Below are 14031 nucleotides of genomic sequence, written 5' to 3'. Positions count from 1 at the left end.
TCAGCCAGGCCCAACCAAGTTGACATACAACTTTAACTACCACACTGGGTGTGGGATATATGGAACTCTCTGAACTATCTTTCAATTTTTCAAAACTAAAACGATCCTAAAAAATTTTAAATATATCAAAATGTAAAAAGAAAAAAAGTGAAATTCTGCTAGGCCCATCAAATCTTTTAACTTGGTAAGTTTGAGAAAATCCACCTCATATGATAGTTCAGGCCACAATGTCATTTATTTACCATCTCTTCTAGAGTCCAGTAGCACACAAAAAGTTGTTTGCTGAATGAGACTTAATTTCCTCCTGGAAATTGCATGGCTTTCCTTCAGAACCCTGGGTATCTATGTCCTCATTCTCCTACTGGCCTAGCCTTAAATTCCATGTGGCATCTTTTCTCACCACTGAAATTTTTGATACCACAGGGTCTGCAGGGTCCTATAATCCAAAGGGCAGGCCACTGGCCAAAGTTTGGACCTGCTTTGGGACTCTTTTCTACCCTGGGCCTCACTCAGAGCTGGCAGTGTTTCGTATCACCTAGTTATATGGGACAGAGTAGTATTTCCAGGTGAGGGACATGCTGCCTCCAGAACAGGAACAAGTCTGCCAGGCGTTCTGCAGTCTTTTCAGGGATTGGAGGGGTAAGATGTCATGATTCAACCTTTATTTTGGAGGGACACTGGAGCATCCTCATTGCTGTCAGTGAGCCCACTTCTGTACCAGCTTCTGCCCACAGAGCTACCTCTGAGCTTCTCAATGATGCTGGTGTACCATCACCAATGCATTCCTCATTACTTTGGTAAATGTGTCCTCTGTGCCTCTCCAGGTGCCCATTAAGAAAAAACACTTTATTGTTCTGTGTTATAATAATATTCATGAAATAGGAAAGCAGGTGTTTGATTGATAATTACAAGTCTTTTCCTGGTATACATTAAAATAGCTACTAATATAAAACCTCCACCTACCACCTAAAATCATCGTGCACACACAGATGAACCGTGGGGAAGTCAACAACAGTAGTCACCAGCGAGACACTACAAGTAGGCAAACGCTTGAACCTCCCACACATCGTCTGTGGATGTGACTTCTTAAGGGGTCACTTCAGTGCTCCTCAAGTCTCTTTCATACACTGGAGTGTTCACATAGAGGACTGGACTTTACAGATCTGCCCTTGACTGGTTTTAGAATGAGGCAAAGTCCTTAAGCCCATCTGCGCCTCAGCTTCTCTGCCTTTTAATTTAAAGGGATTACAGAAAGGATATCATGTTCTTTCTTTTTTTTCTCAGAAATATAACACATACACATCCAACTGGAAAGTAAATATAGAAACCTTTTAATTTCTTAGGAGCAAATCCCCAATCATCCTCTGTGTTTTCATAATCATAAAGGCACTCTTATCCTCATTCACTCATTACCAAAATTAAAGCAATGATAACATCTTATTCTCCATTGATGCAAATAATCTCATTTACTATGACATAAAAAAAGGCAGAAGGGCAAAACACCAATCCTTAGTACAAAGATTAAAACAATACAATTTTCAAAGATTTTTTGTTTTATTGTATGTTTTGTTTGTTTGTTTCACTGTTTGGTGTTTATCTTGCAAGAGTCTACAGAAATGAGGGAAAATCTCTGCAGGCGAATTGTAAACAACATGAGAGAGGGATTAAGTACCAAATATAAAAAAATAAAACTTTTAACTTACTTAGTAAACTAGGAAGAACTTTCCTGAAACATATTCCTCCTAAAAAATATCTGAAACATTTATTTTACATTTTACCAAAGGGCTAGTCAGGATATGGACATTTTCAAGGCATAACCTACTGAGAAGACGAAATACAAGCTACTTTTTAAACTAGAAGTCAGTAATGCAAAATCTGTCAAAGTAATAACAATAGCCATTGTTCACAGTAATCTACCGATACATCCTACAAGTCTTCAAAGTCTTTTCAATAAAAGAGACCATGATATGCTGGCAATCTTCTTGCTTAAGATGCAAGTCACTTTTGAAGCTGGACGTCCCAGGCTGTGTCTAGAAACAGGCTGCATTTGCAACACTGCTCCATGTTGGAGAGCCTCTCCATAACTGGAGGGGGACCAGCAACAGCCTTCTTCAGCGCAGCACCATCTGCGTAGCCACAAGCCGCAGGAAAGACCGTGGCTGGTGCAACTCTCAGCCAATAAGCCGGAAACAGATTAGCAGAAGAAAGGGAAGTGGTGGGTGAGGTGTTTCAACTTACAGATGCCATCCCAGATAACATATTAAGGTTTGATTAGACAGGAATGGACAACATGTAAAAATGAGGGAACCTGATATCAATAATGTGAGAATTCAAGACACATGTGCCACAACTGAGGTGGGAACTTTTACATGTGGTTGCAGAAGCTCTGTTTGGAGCCATTTTCTTTGGAACTCACTTCTGAGCAGTACTCCTAGACATCTCTGTTATCTGCTACAACTAAACTTCTGAATAATCCTAACTGAAACTCAACATGATGCTAATGATACCATCCAAGGTTCTGTAGGTTCTTGCCAAACAAAGAAAGGCACAGTGTGCCCAGTATTCTTATGATGCTAACCTATACTGGATGGTAATTATTCAGAAATTGATAATCCACATTTGGACTCTATGAGAGCTCTATTAATCATATTGTTTCATTAACTAGAACATCCCATTCTCCTAATAGGATTAATGATAGGAGGTTATTGTACAACCAAAAGCAAAATCAAAACCGGGGCAGTATGGTCTTAGAATCTAAGCATCTGTGATGACATATCCCATTGACCCACTCTTTAATTCTCTAGGTGTAAGATCACCAGGTATTTCAATGCAGTCTGAACATTTCAGATAGTAAGGTCCTTATGAAGACTGGCTATCCAGAGCCTTAGAGTTTTGCAGGATTCAGAATCCTTTTTACTTAGCAAGTCCTCCACTTGCTCACTCTCTTCTACATGCAATTGTTCAGGTGGTCGGCTGTTGAGTCCCACGGAAGAATTCCAATTCTGCCTCTGATCCTTTCCTTTAAGGACTTGGAAACGGAAGGTAGTGCAGTTCTTTCTGCCCATCTGCCAGGCACGGGCGTCCATGCTTCTTAGGGTAAGTCTGACTGGCAAGTTTAAAGAACTCTTCTGCAGCATCAAGAGCAATAAGACGGTCCTGCCAAAAAAAAAAAATATAATAATTACACATATACATCTCTAAGATTCACCACGTTGATGGGAAAATCAATCTAACAACAAAATCCACCTTAGAAATTACAATAAGCTAATAAAATATTTATTCATTTTTTCAGCAAACTTAAGAGACATACTTTAATAACTTATTTACATTATCCAAGAAACATCTCACCACCTTCAGAGTTGTTTCCAAATCTTTTTCAAACTTAGGTTACAGAAACAATACTTCTCAAATTTCTTTGACTCATGGTTCAAAAAGCTGCTTACATAGCTTTGTTGTTGTTGTTATGTGCCAGCAAGTTGGACCCAACTCATAGCAACCCCTCCTTGGGTTTCCAAGGTGGTATCACCATAGAAGTAGATTGCCCAATCTTTCTTCTGAGGAATGGCTGGTGGGTTTGAACCACCAGCCTTCTGGTTAGCAGTCATGTGCCTTAGGCACTATGCTTACATAGCAGAACCAGCAAAATAAACAAGATTCTTGAGCCACAACCCAAGCTGTAGGCCTGAATGTGATCCAGAAATCAGAATTTTTAAAGTCCTCTAGGTGATTCTGATGCCACTGGCCACTGGCCACTAATACATATGATGCCAACATCATCTGGCACCTCACAGTGGGGTGGTGAGGGTGCTGGTGTGAGGTGTGTATGAAATAAAATGCATTGTTGTTTCACAGCTAAATACCAAAAGCAAATCAAACCCACTGCCATTGAATTGATTCCAACTTGGACCAACCCCCACTAGGTTGCCAAGGCGGTAACTCTTTACCAAAGTAGATTGCCCCATTTTCCTTCCACAGAGTGGCTGGTGGGTTTGAACCACCAACCTTCTGGTTAGCAGTCAAATGCCTTAAGACACTACACCACCAGAACTCCTTACATGCTAAATAGAAAAGAGAAAAACGTCAAGCAAAATTAAGACAGATAAAAAAAGGCATCAACTTACCACAACAAAGAGGTATCTTTCTGACAGCTCCCAACTTGTTGGGAAAATATTCGTCTCTTCAGCCAGTTTTAACAGCATTTCTCGGGCTTGCCTTGTGTTTTTAGAATCACTGATGGTGCTCAGTTTAGTAACTGACAACAAAGAGTCTGCTTCCTTTTGAAAACCTAAGGTAAACAAAATATCCCTCATTGTAAAGTAAGGTAGTCATAAGGAAATGATGCCTCTACAACAACATGTACCAAGGAGATTAGAAGGGCCCCAATGTGAAGTCTCTGCCTACATCAGAAATCTGAAGCCAAAGGCATCACTCCTTGAGTGACGAGGGACAGATGGGTCTTTCATCAAAATTCTTTCAATTGTTCTTCTTACTGAATTTTATTTTTTAACACAGTTAAGCCTCAGATACCAACCCACTGACTGCTTGCTACCCTTTTTGTTCATGTTTGAAGCCCGCCTTCCACTCCCAAGAGCAAAGTGGGTAAAGGCTCCATCCTATCCCACTCCACACCAAGTAAAGCAACAGGAGCTAGCAATTTGGCATCTACTTTTGAAATGTTATGATACCAACGTGTCATTTTCTCTTACAAAACTAAATAATTACCTCAAAATTGATAAATTCATATTTTAAACATTAAAACAAGCTTGTGTTATGATATAAGGAGCTCTGGTGGAATAGCGGGTAAGGTGCTAACCAGAAGGTCAGTGGTTCAAACCCACCAGAGTTGCTGTGCAGGAGAAAGATGAGACAATCTACTTCCAAAAAGATTTACAGCCTCAGAAATCCAATAGAGTTGCTGTGGGTTGAAATAGACTCAATGGCAGTGGGTTTATGTTACGATGTGGGGGCCATGTTTAATGTATCACAACTCTGACTGAATTAAGAAAAACAATACCTAATATCTACCTAATGGTCACAATAATTCTCCCGATGTTGAAGCTTTTCTTCCTTTCAGTTCTTCTGAAATACTAAGGGCAGTTTTTCTGCCTCTCTTACAAACAATATTTTTCCAAATCTGCCTCATCTTATAAGTACTACTAATTGGCCAATCATCCTCATCTAATTCAATCCATGTATGATGCCAATCAATTCAATGGTGGTGCCCATACGACTCCAATGCCCTGCTCTACCCTATACGAGGAACAGATGGAGTAACACACGGTGGAGCTCGTCCTGAAGACAAGGTCTGGTGATGACAGAAATAGCAGATGTTTATGCTCAAGGAGAGATGGAAAGCAGGACTGGGAAAATAATGAGTACACAGTAACCTTAAAATGAGTCTATACTGATACTCCTTTTATAAAAATCATGGTGGATAAAGTGAAGAATAACATTCACAACCATTTTTACCATTTCACCATCACTTTCAGACTCACCTAAAGCTTCTAAAATGCATTTCCATCTGTTTCTCACTTCCCTTCGAATCTGCCTCAGGGCATAGATATCATAGTTGAGTTTTTGCCATTCCTGTGAGAAAATAAAAATAAGGTTTTATTTGTACTCTTTGAACTTAATGTCTATTCCTGAACTTCAGGTTGTCTAAACATGTAGTTCTCCTCTTCAAAGCACGGCTAAAATAGGGAAAGGAGGGTCATGGTGGAGTCAACAGGAATCCCAACAGCTCCTATTTCCAGAGAATCTGCTGTGTACCAGGTGATACAACATTTTACACCAATTATCTTATTCTATCCCTTCCACTGCTTATCTATTCTTCCCACTTCTACTGGAAAGCAGGAATAAGAATGGTAAATTCCTATAACATTGTTACAAAGATTGCAGGCATGTTCAAGCACAGTACCTGCGCACAGTGAGCACTCAGTTAAGTCGGGTTACTAAGGCATGGATAATTAAATCATGGATTAAGTCATGGGTTATTAAGGCTGTTTCATAGAAGGAGAAACTGAGCCCAAAGAGGTTAACTGAGTAATAGAGTAATATGTATCCAAATTAGTATTTAATCCAGGTCTGGCTCCAACGTTCACAAGAAAACTGACACAAAGAATTTAAGACACTTTCGTTATCAGAATAAAATGTTGTTGTTGTTGTTGTTATGTGCGGTCAAGTTGGACCTGACTCATAGCTACCCCTCCTTGGTTGCCGAGGCGTTATCACTATGGAAGTAGATTGCCCAGCCTTCCTTCCAAGGAGTGCCTGGTGGGTTTGAACCGCCAGCCTTCTGGTTAGCAGTCAAGTGTCTTAGGCACTACGCTACCAGAGCTCCTATCAGAATAAAATAGACTTGGGAATCCCAGAGTTTCTTGACTCCCAACAGTGTTTCCTTCACCATATCCCAGCATCTCTCTTTTTCATATATATTACCTTTTAGGGTGAATCTTGCAAGGATTCAGCAGAATTATTAAAAGGTTATCACTCTGAAAACTTCTTTATTAGTCTTAAGGGTAGTAGGCCATCACGTTGGCCCCATGTGGGCACTTGAATCTTTCATGAACATTAGAATCTTCCTTGAGCTCAGAATTCCTCTAAAATGTCATGGAAATTTGTGTTTTTTTAGGAGATTTATCAATATAGAAAGGACCTCTAGTGGAGTGGTGATTAAAGCATTGGGCTACTAACCAAAAGGTTGGTGGTTCAAACCCACCAGCCACTCTAGTGAAGAAAGATGAAGCAGGCAGCCTCCATAAAGATCTGCAGTCTTGGAAACCCTATGAGGCAGTTCTACTCTGTCCTATAGTATCACTATGAGTCAGAATTGACTTAATGGCAGTGCGTTTGGCTTTGGTATCAATATAGCACAGTCATTTTATAAAGTATACTTTTTTCTCTTTCTTAGCCAAAACATTAACTGTGCAACTATCCTAATACACAGTTTTAAAAAACATTGTAAATGCTCAATTTAAGACTCAAGTTATATGACATTTTGACTCCTCCAACTGAAAATTTTTCAGTGATGCCGTTATTTCCCTACTAAGCATCTTTCAAGGTGTGCCTTGCTCAAGGCTAACCAACTTTCATGACTGGCTAAGAGAAATCAGTTTAGCTGCCATTCACAAATGTTTATAGATAACACTTTGAAAAGACAAGGTAGAAAAGTATATTTTGTTATGATTGCATTCTAGACCTTAGGTCTGAAGATATGCCATTAAAAATGGCATGGGATTTCAGCCATCCTCTACAAGTCAGGAAGGGATGGATTTGAAACGTCTCCCTGGTCCTCCTTTTCTGAACAAGGCAGTGCTGATGTGTGTGTGCGCGTGTGCGTGCGCGCTCACATGAGTGTGATGATTGGGGTGGGGCTTAAAGTCTGTGACTCTGGAAGAAAGCAAAGGTAACTAAGTCAACTCAAAATGTGCAACTCTGACTTCTTCTTTAGTATAATTTTAAAACATACCTTTCTAATTCCCCCACAGACTATAAGTTGAGGGGTTAGCTTCAAATAATTGTTTTCAGCTTTACAATTACTTAATTGACCATGCAGGATAGCATCTTAGAAAAGATCCAGGTTTGAATTTCAGCTGCATTATTTATCAGCAGTGTAATGTTGGACACATTCTGAACTTCATTCTGTCTCAGTTGGCTCATCTGCAAAATGAGTATAACAACACTACCTACTTCATGTTGTTGTTGTTGTAATGTGCCGTTGAGTCGGACCTGACTCATAGCGACCACTCCTTGGGTTTCCGAGGCAGTATCACTATGGAAGTAGATTGCCCCATCTTCCTTCTGAGGAGTGGCTAGTGGGTTTGAACCACGAGCATTCTGATTAGCAGTCAAGTGCCTTAGGCACTTTGCTACCAGAGCTCCCACCTACTTCATAGGCACTGCTAATTGAAAGGTCAGTGGTTCAAACCCACGAGTCAGTCTGTGGAACAAAGATGTGGCAGTCCTACTCTGTCTTATAGGGTTTCTAGGAGTGTGAATCGATTCAACAGCACATGGCAACAACAACATCATAGGCTTATTGTGAGGATTAAATGAATTAATGTAAGTGCTTAGACTGAATCTTGGCTTGCCTCACATCCACCCCCCTCTCAAATCAGAGGAGACAAAACTAACAAACGATTCTCCAAGACTCAGAATTACTTCCACCATAAGGATTGACCATGTCATATATTACATCATAAAGGATTCTACTTATGAGGACCCCCTAGAAGAAAATGTTCTTGGCTCTTAGGATCAAGTACAGTTTGACTTTTTCTGAAAATTGTCTTTATAGCCATTGTAAATTTTATAACTGACCAGTTTCTTCTCTTACCTGAAAATTTAGAGCCCTTTCATGAAAGATAGATAAGATTTAGTAAGTATTTTTGAATTGCTATCACTTTGGGCTACTTTCATGTCATTATTCGTATTTTTTCTCTTTCTCATCTTCTAGTTTAAATTATTTCACCATATTTTCCTATAAGTTGCCTTAAATCCTTTTGGTAGAAAGAAGGTTATAAATAAATTATTAGAGCATCACTGAGCTCATCTTCAATGAAACTGACCCTGCCTATAGGAATGAATGAAAAGCGGGCAGACTCTTAGCCGCACTTGATTAGAGACCCACACAATCAATCCAAGTTGCCTTAGATAGTCCAAACTTAAATTATGAAACAACCACTAGATGGCTTCATTAGCTTGTGATTAAAGGTTTCTCCTAATTTTTCGTTTCACTGTGTAGGCTGAGGCACTTGACTGCTAACCAGAAGGCAGACGGTTCAAACCCACCAGCCACTCCTCAGAAGGAAGGTTGGACAATCTACTTCCATTGTGATACTGCCTCGGGAACCCAAGGAGGGGTCGCTATGAGTCGGGGCCGACTCGACAACACATAACAACAACAACATGTAGGCTGAGGCCTCACCCTTTGTTTTCTCAACTAAATGTAGTCAGTTCGCTACTTTTCAGATACTCATTCACCATGGGGTCATCCAGGCTTCAGAATTTTTCAACATCAACTTTGAAGGTTCTATAAATTCATTAAGTTTCAATATTTGTTACTCTGATAAAAGGTTTGTTGCAGAAGCAACATATAAGTAATAATCAACATGAGATTTAAAAATCCACTAAAGATAGATCCATCGCTGATGCATCTTTGGACTCCCACCACTCCCTGCAGTGCCTGGTGGACTGACTTGAACACTGTAGGTGCTTTTCTATGATTAGTGAACTACGTAATTTATATATCCATACCATGGATATATAAAGCTTAGAAGCTTGGGTAGAGTTTTAACTAGGAATTAGCCTTTGAGAAAAGTAAATAGTAAAAGGGAAATCTGAATTCCTTTTAAACATATGATCCCAAAGAATATAAATGTAGCAAATGAGAAATGGTGATGTCACAAAATCTGTTCCAATTATTTCTCAATGAAAGAAATAAAACTGGAACATATTTTGTAGCATTACCTGAATTTAGAAACCACCTCAGGAAAAGATTTGAGGCCTTGAACTCTAATGACCAAATCAGACAATTTGTGGGATGATATCAAGGGGATCATAAGTGAAGAAAGCAAAAGTTCATTAAAAAGACAGGAAGGAAAAAAAAAAAAGGATGTCAGAAGAGACTATGAAACTTGCTCTTGGATGTAGCATAGCTAAAACAAACAGCAGAAATTATGAAGTAAATGAGCTGAACAGAAGATTTCAAAGAGCAGCTCAAAAAGATAAAGTAGAGTATTACAACGAAATGTGCAAAGACCTAGAGTTAGGAAACTGAAAGGGAAGAACATGCTCAGCAAATCTCAAGCTGAAAGAACCGAAGAAAATCTTCCAGCCTCAAGGTGAAATATTGAAGGATTCCATGGACCAGGTATTGAACAACGGAGGAAGCATCAAAAGAGATGGAAGGAATACAAAGTCACTGTATCAAAAAGAACTAGTTGACGTTCAACCATGTCAGGAGGTAGCATATGATCAAGAATTGATGGAACTGAAGAAAGAAGTCGAAGCTATACTGAAGGCATTGGTGAAAAACAAGGCTCCAGGAATTGAAAGAATACCAACTAACATGTTTTAACAAACAGATACAACGCTGAAAGTGCACACTCCTCTATGCCAAGAAATTTGGAAGACAGCTACTGACCAACCAACTAGAAGAGATCCGTATTTGTACCCATTCCAAAGAAAGGTGATCCAACAGAATGCAGATATCAATAAACAGTAGCATTAACATCACACGCAAGTAAAATTTTAGTGAGGATAATTTGAAAAAATGGCTGCAGTACTACATTGACAGGTAACAGCCAGAAATGCAAGTTAGATTCAGAAGAAGATGTGGAATGAGAATTATCATTGCTGATGTGAAATGGATCTTGGCTGAAAGCAGAGAATACGAGAAAGATGTTTATCTATGTTTTATTGACTATGTAAAGACATTCAACCGTGTGGACCAGAACAAATAATGGATAACATTGCAAAGGATGAGAATTCTAGGACACTTAATTGTGCCCATGAGGAACCTGTACATAGACCAAGAGGCAGTTGTTCAAACAGAACAAGGGGATATTACGTTGTTTAAAATCAGGAAAGGTCTACATCAGGGTTATATCCTTTCACCATACTTATTCCGTTTGTATGCTGACCAAATAATACAAGAAGCTGGACTATATGGAGAAGAACATAGCATCGGGAGTGAAGGAAGACTCATTTATGACTTGTGATGTGCAGATGACACAACTGTACTTGCTGAAAGTGAAAAGGACTTGAAGCACTTACTGATGAAGATCAAAGACTACAACCTTCAGTATAGACCTAACTATAAAGAAAACAAAAATCCTCACAACTGGACCAATAAGAAATATCATGATAAACAGAGAAAAGATTAAAAGTTGTCAAGGATTACATTTTACTTGGATCCACAGTCAACACCCATGGAAGCAGCAGTCAAGAAATCAAACAACATATTGCAATTGGGCAAATCTGCTGGAAAGAAACACACACACACACACACACACACAAACCTCTTTAAAGCCTTAACATAAAGATGTCACTTTGAGGATTAATGTGCACACGACCCCAGCCATGGTATTTTCAATCACCTCATATGCATCCAAAAGTTGGACAATGAATGAGGAAGATCGGAGAAGAATTGGTGCCTCTGAATTATGGTGCTGATGAAGAATACTGACTATACAATGGATTGCCATAAGAACAAACAAGTCTGTCATGGAAGAAGTACAGCCAGATTGCTCCTTAGAAGTGAGAATGGTGAGGCTCGGTCTCACATACTTTGGATAAGTTATCAGGACGGACCAGTCCCTGGAGAAGGACATCATGCTTGGTAAAGTAGAGGGTCAGCAAAAAAGAAGAAGAGCCTCAATGAGATGGACTGGCACAGTGGCTGCAGCAACAACTGTGGAGATGACGCAGGACCAGGCGAGTCCCAGTCTGAGGTACATGGGGTCACTGAGTCCAGACCTCAACAGCACCTAACGACAACATGACTAAAGATGCTAACTCACCTAACCTTGGCAATAAAGAAGTCTTTTTCTTATGTCCTTCTGCAATCTTTAAATTGTAGTGATTTATTCTTTAGCCTTGAGACAAATCATTTTAAATATCATTTAAAGAGTAGTTATGTATTCTTCAAAAGTGACTTGAACTTCAATTCTATAAGCATCAAAAGTTGAACCCTTATTTTCTAAAATAATCTTTTGTTTGCTTTCCCATAATTTTTGAAATAATACATTGTAGTCAAAGGGGTGCTGTGTCCCTAACCTTTAACAATGTGTGAATTAGCAAAAGTGTAAAGAAATAGTACAGAGTTGATTTCATGAAATACCTGGGAACCAAGTAAACTGAGACACATGTGACTGAAATTGAATAACTGAAGATGTTTGAAGCTGAATTTTTTGAGGTTTTCATCTCTCTAGTTATTGGCGAAATCAGATTAGATCTGTTAGGTGAGTAGGCTGAGCAACAAGAAGAAAGGGAAGAACAAAACTCAGCCACCTGCACCCATCAACAGCTGGTTCTACTCCAGCCTTCCAGCCTCATGAGCTGGCCTTGACCTCAACCCCTGAAGCTCCGGGAGCCTTCCTTTGTATTACGCACAAAGTTAAAACAACATTCAATTCTTATCTGTATTATATTATAGATAATACATCTATACTGAAATAAATGAGACAGTAAAAAGGCACCTTTTATTTCTTGTTTAAAGATGATTTATACACTCATAGAAATGTATTCTGACAATTGGTTACATATCATTTAAATAATCTGAAACTCTCAAGAACCACTTCAATAGAGACCAATGTATTTTTAATTACAAAAATAATATAATCACCGGAAATAGGAATTGAAGGACAGAAGGGTATAAACTGAAAACTAAGTTTGCCTTCTCACTCTTTTCTTCCACTTCTTCCCCAACCCCTCCCTGGGGCTACCTGCATAACTCCAGGCAACAGGTTTACACTCCAGCTCCTCACCTATGGACTTTAAACATCCTTTGTACTCCTGCCATGAACAAAGAGTAATTTTAGCTCTCCCTCTGCTCTCTCCCTCTAATTGCAGGGGAGGCTGGACAAGTGGGGAAACAAATTGTCAGCAGTAGTTTGGGTCAATCAGCTCCATCACTAGGGCTGGTATCTTGCTGCCTCGAACACAAGCTGGGTTCTTCTAGCAAGGAAGAAAGGAAGGAGGTGGGCAATGGGGGAGTAATAAGCATGTGTGCCATAAGCAGGTGTTTGATGTTTGCTTCTCCCACATCTATCGTCCCCTTCTCCCATCAATCAGCCAAGTGCACACAGATTTTCCTCTGGAGGACAGTTCCTCTCACAATCTCAACTCTAAGAGTAGACCCTGAGTGGTTTAAACCAATAAATTCAACTTTAACTGTATATTAGAATCATCTAGGGAACGTTTGAATATACCAGTTCAAGGGATCCACCCCCAAGACCCATGAAATTAAAATTGGAATCCCTTGAAAGGGAAATAGGTTTGAGACTCAATGACTAAATCAATCCACAAATCCCACTGGTTCAGGAATGGGCACATATCCCAACTCAAGCCAAGGAAATGCAATGAAATCCTACAGGGCTTCTAGCAGCAACCAGGAATGCTGTTCTCTCTTCCTCTGGCTAACATGTTGTGAAGGTGGAAAGTCTGGAATTACCCCATCACTTTTACCACCCTTAGAAGAGCCAGCCCAATGAAAAGGTAACACTCAGAAGACAACAAATTTGAAAGAATCACAGAGAGATGGTGCCTAAGGACATCCTGGGCCTCTGGATGGTATCTTGTCTGAAACCAGTCCAACTTCAAAACGCTCTGTTATCTGAGCTAATTACATTTCACTTTAGACAACTGGAGATCTTTGTCTGATCTTTGCATCTAAAAGATGTATGTTACAAAGCCCCTTCACTGAGTACATAAACAAAAAGGAAAATATAGAAACTGTATAAAATATTAGTCTCACATTTTTCCATCTCTAGGCCCTGGAGAAACTTCACTCAACATATGGATTTGTATCTCTGGAGATGCATATTGCTTATGCATATGGATGTAGAGTTAATGGCTCTTCCTGGATCCCAATCTTTCTGTCCCTAGAGTGCCTTAGGCAATGCATAGATACAACAGCAGTCCTTGTCTGTGTGCAGGACTCACTTTATGGTGCATTCCCTGAAGTCTGTCCATCAGAGAAGTTTCTTACTCTGACAAGACTGTTGTTACAATAGGAGAGAGGAGATGGCTTCTATCTTACCAGCTCATATCTTCCAAAGATCCAGAAAAAAGGATCTAACTACTATTGGCTTAACCATTCTGCTCCCTTACTTAAAAAGTTGAACATTTCTGGCTGGATCTATTGGTACAAAGGTAACTTTTGATTCAAAATAACACTTTTGAGCCAAAATATATTCACCATCTGAACACCAAGCATTGGTAGGACCTTGTCTTCTGTCCTAGATGGTGAAAAAACATATTTGGAGAGAGATGCTCATGTTCAGGAAATCATCTTCTTCATGCCATAGATCA

The 14031-nt window shown here is 39.5% G+C and overlaps 1 protein-coding gene across 1 annotated transcript in view; it reads right to left on the bottom strand.

The window, feature by feature from the left end:
• Nucleotides 1-3021: 3021 nt before the first annotated feature.
• MREG (melanoregulin) overlaps nt 3022-14031 on the bottom strand; it is an 85434-nt gene continuing 74424 nt past the window's right edge. The window contains exons 3-5 of the mRNA XM_007959830.1: nt 5496-5586; nt 4122-4285; nt 3022-3156 (exon numbers count right to left, since the gene is read on the bottom strand). Of these exons, the coding sequence (XP_007958021.1) occupies nt 3022-3156; nt 4122-4285; nt 5496-5586 (390 nt within the window). The remainder of the gene's footprint in view (nt 3157-4121; nt 4286-5495; nt 5587-14031) is intronic.

The sequence above is a fragment of the Orycteropus afer genome, unplaced genomic scaffold (genome assembly GCF_000298275.1).
Source record: "Orycteropus afer afer isolate SDZICR_OR568_19922 unplaced genomic scaffold, OryAfe1.0 scaffold00002, whole genome shotgun sequence".
Taxonomy (NCBI): Eukaryota; Metazoa; Chordata; class Mammalia; order Tubulidentata; family Orycteropodidae; genus Orycteropus; species Orycteropus afer.
The sequence above is the reverse complement of the archived record's forward strand: the minus strand, read 5'-3'. Positions and strand labels throughout refer to the sequence as shown.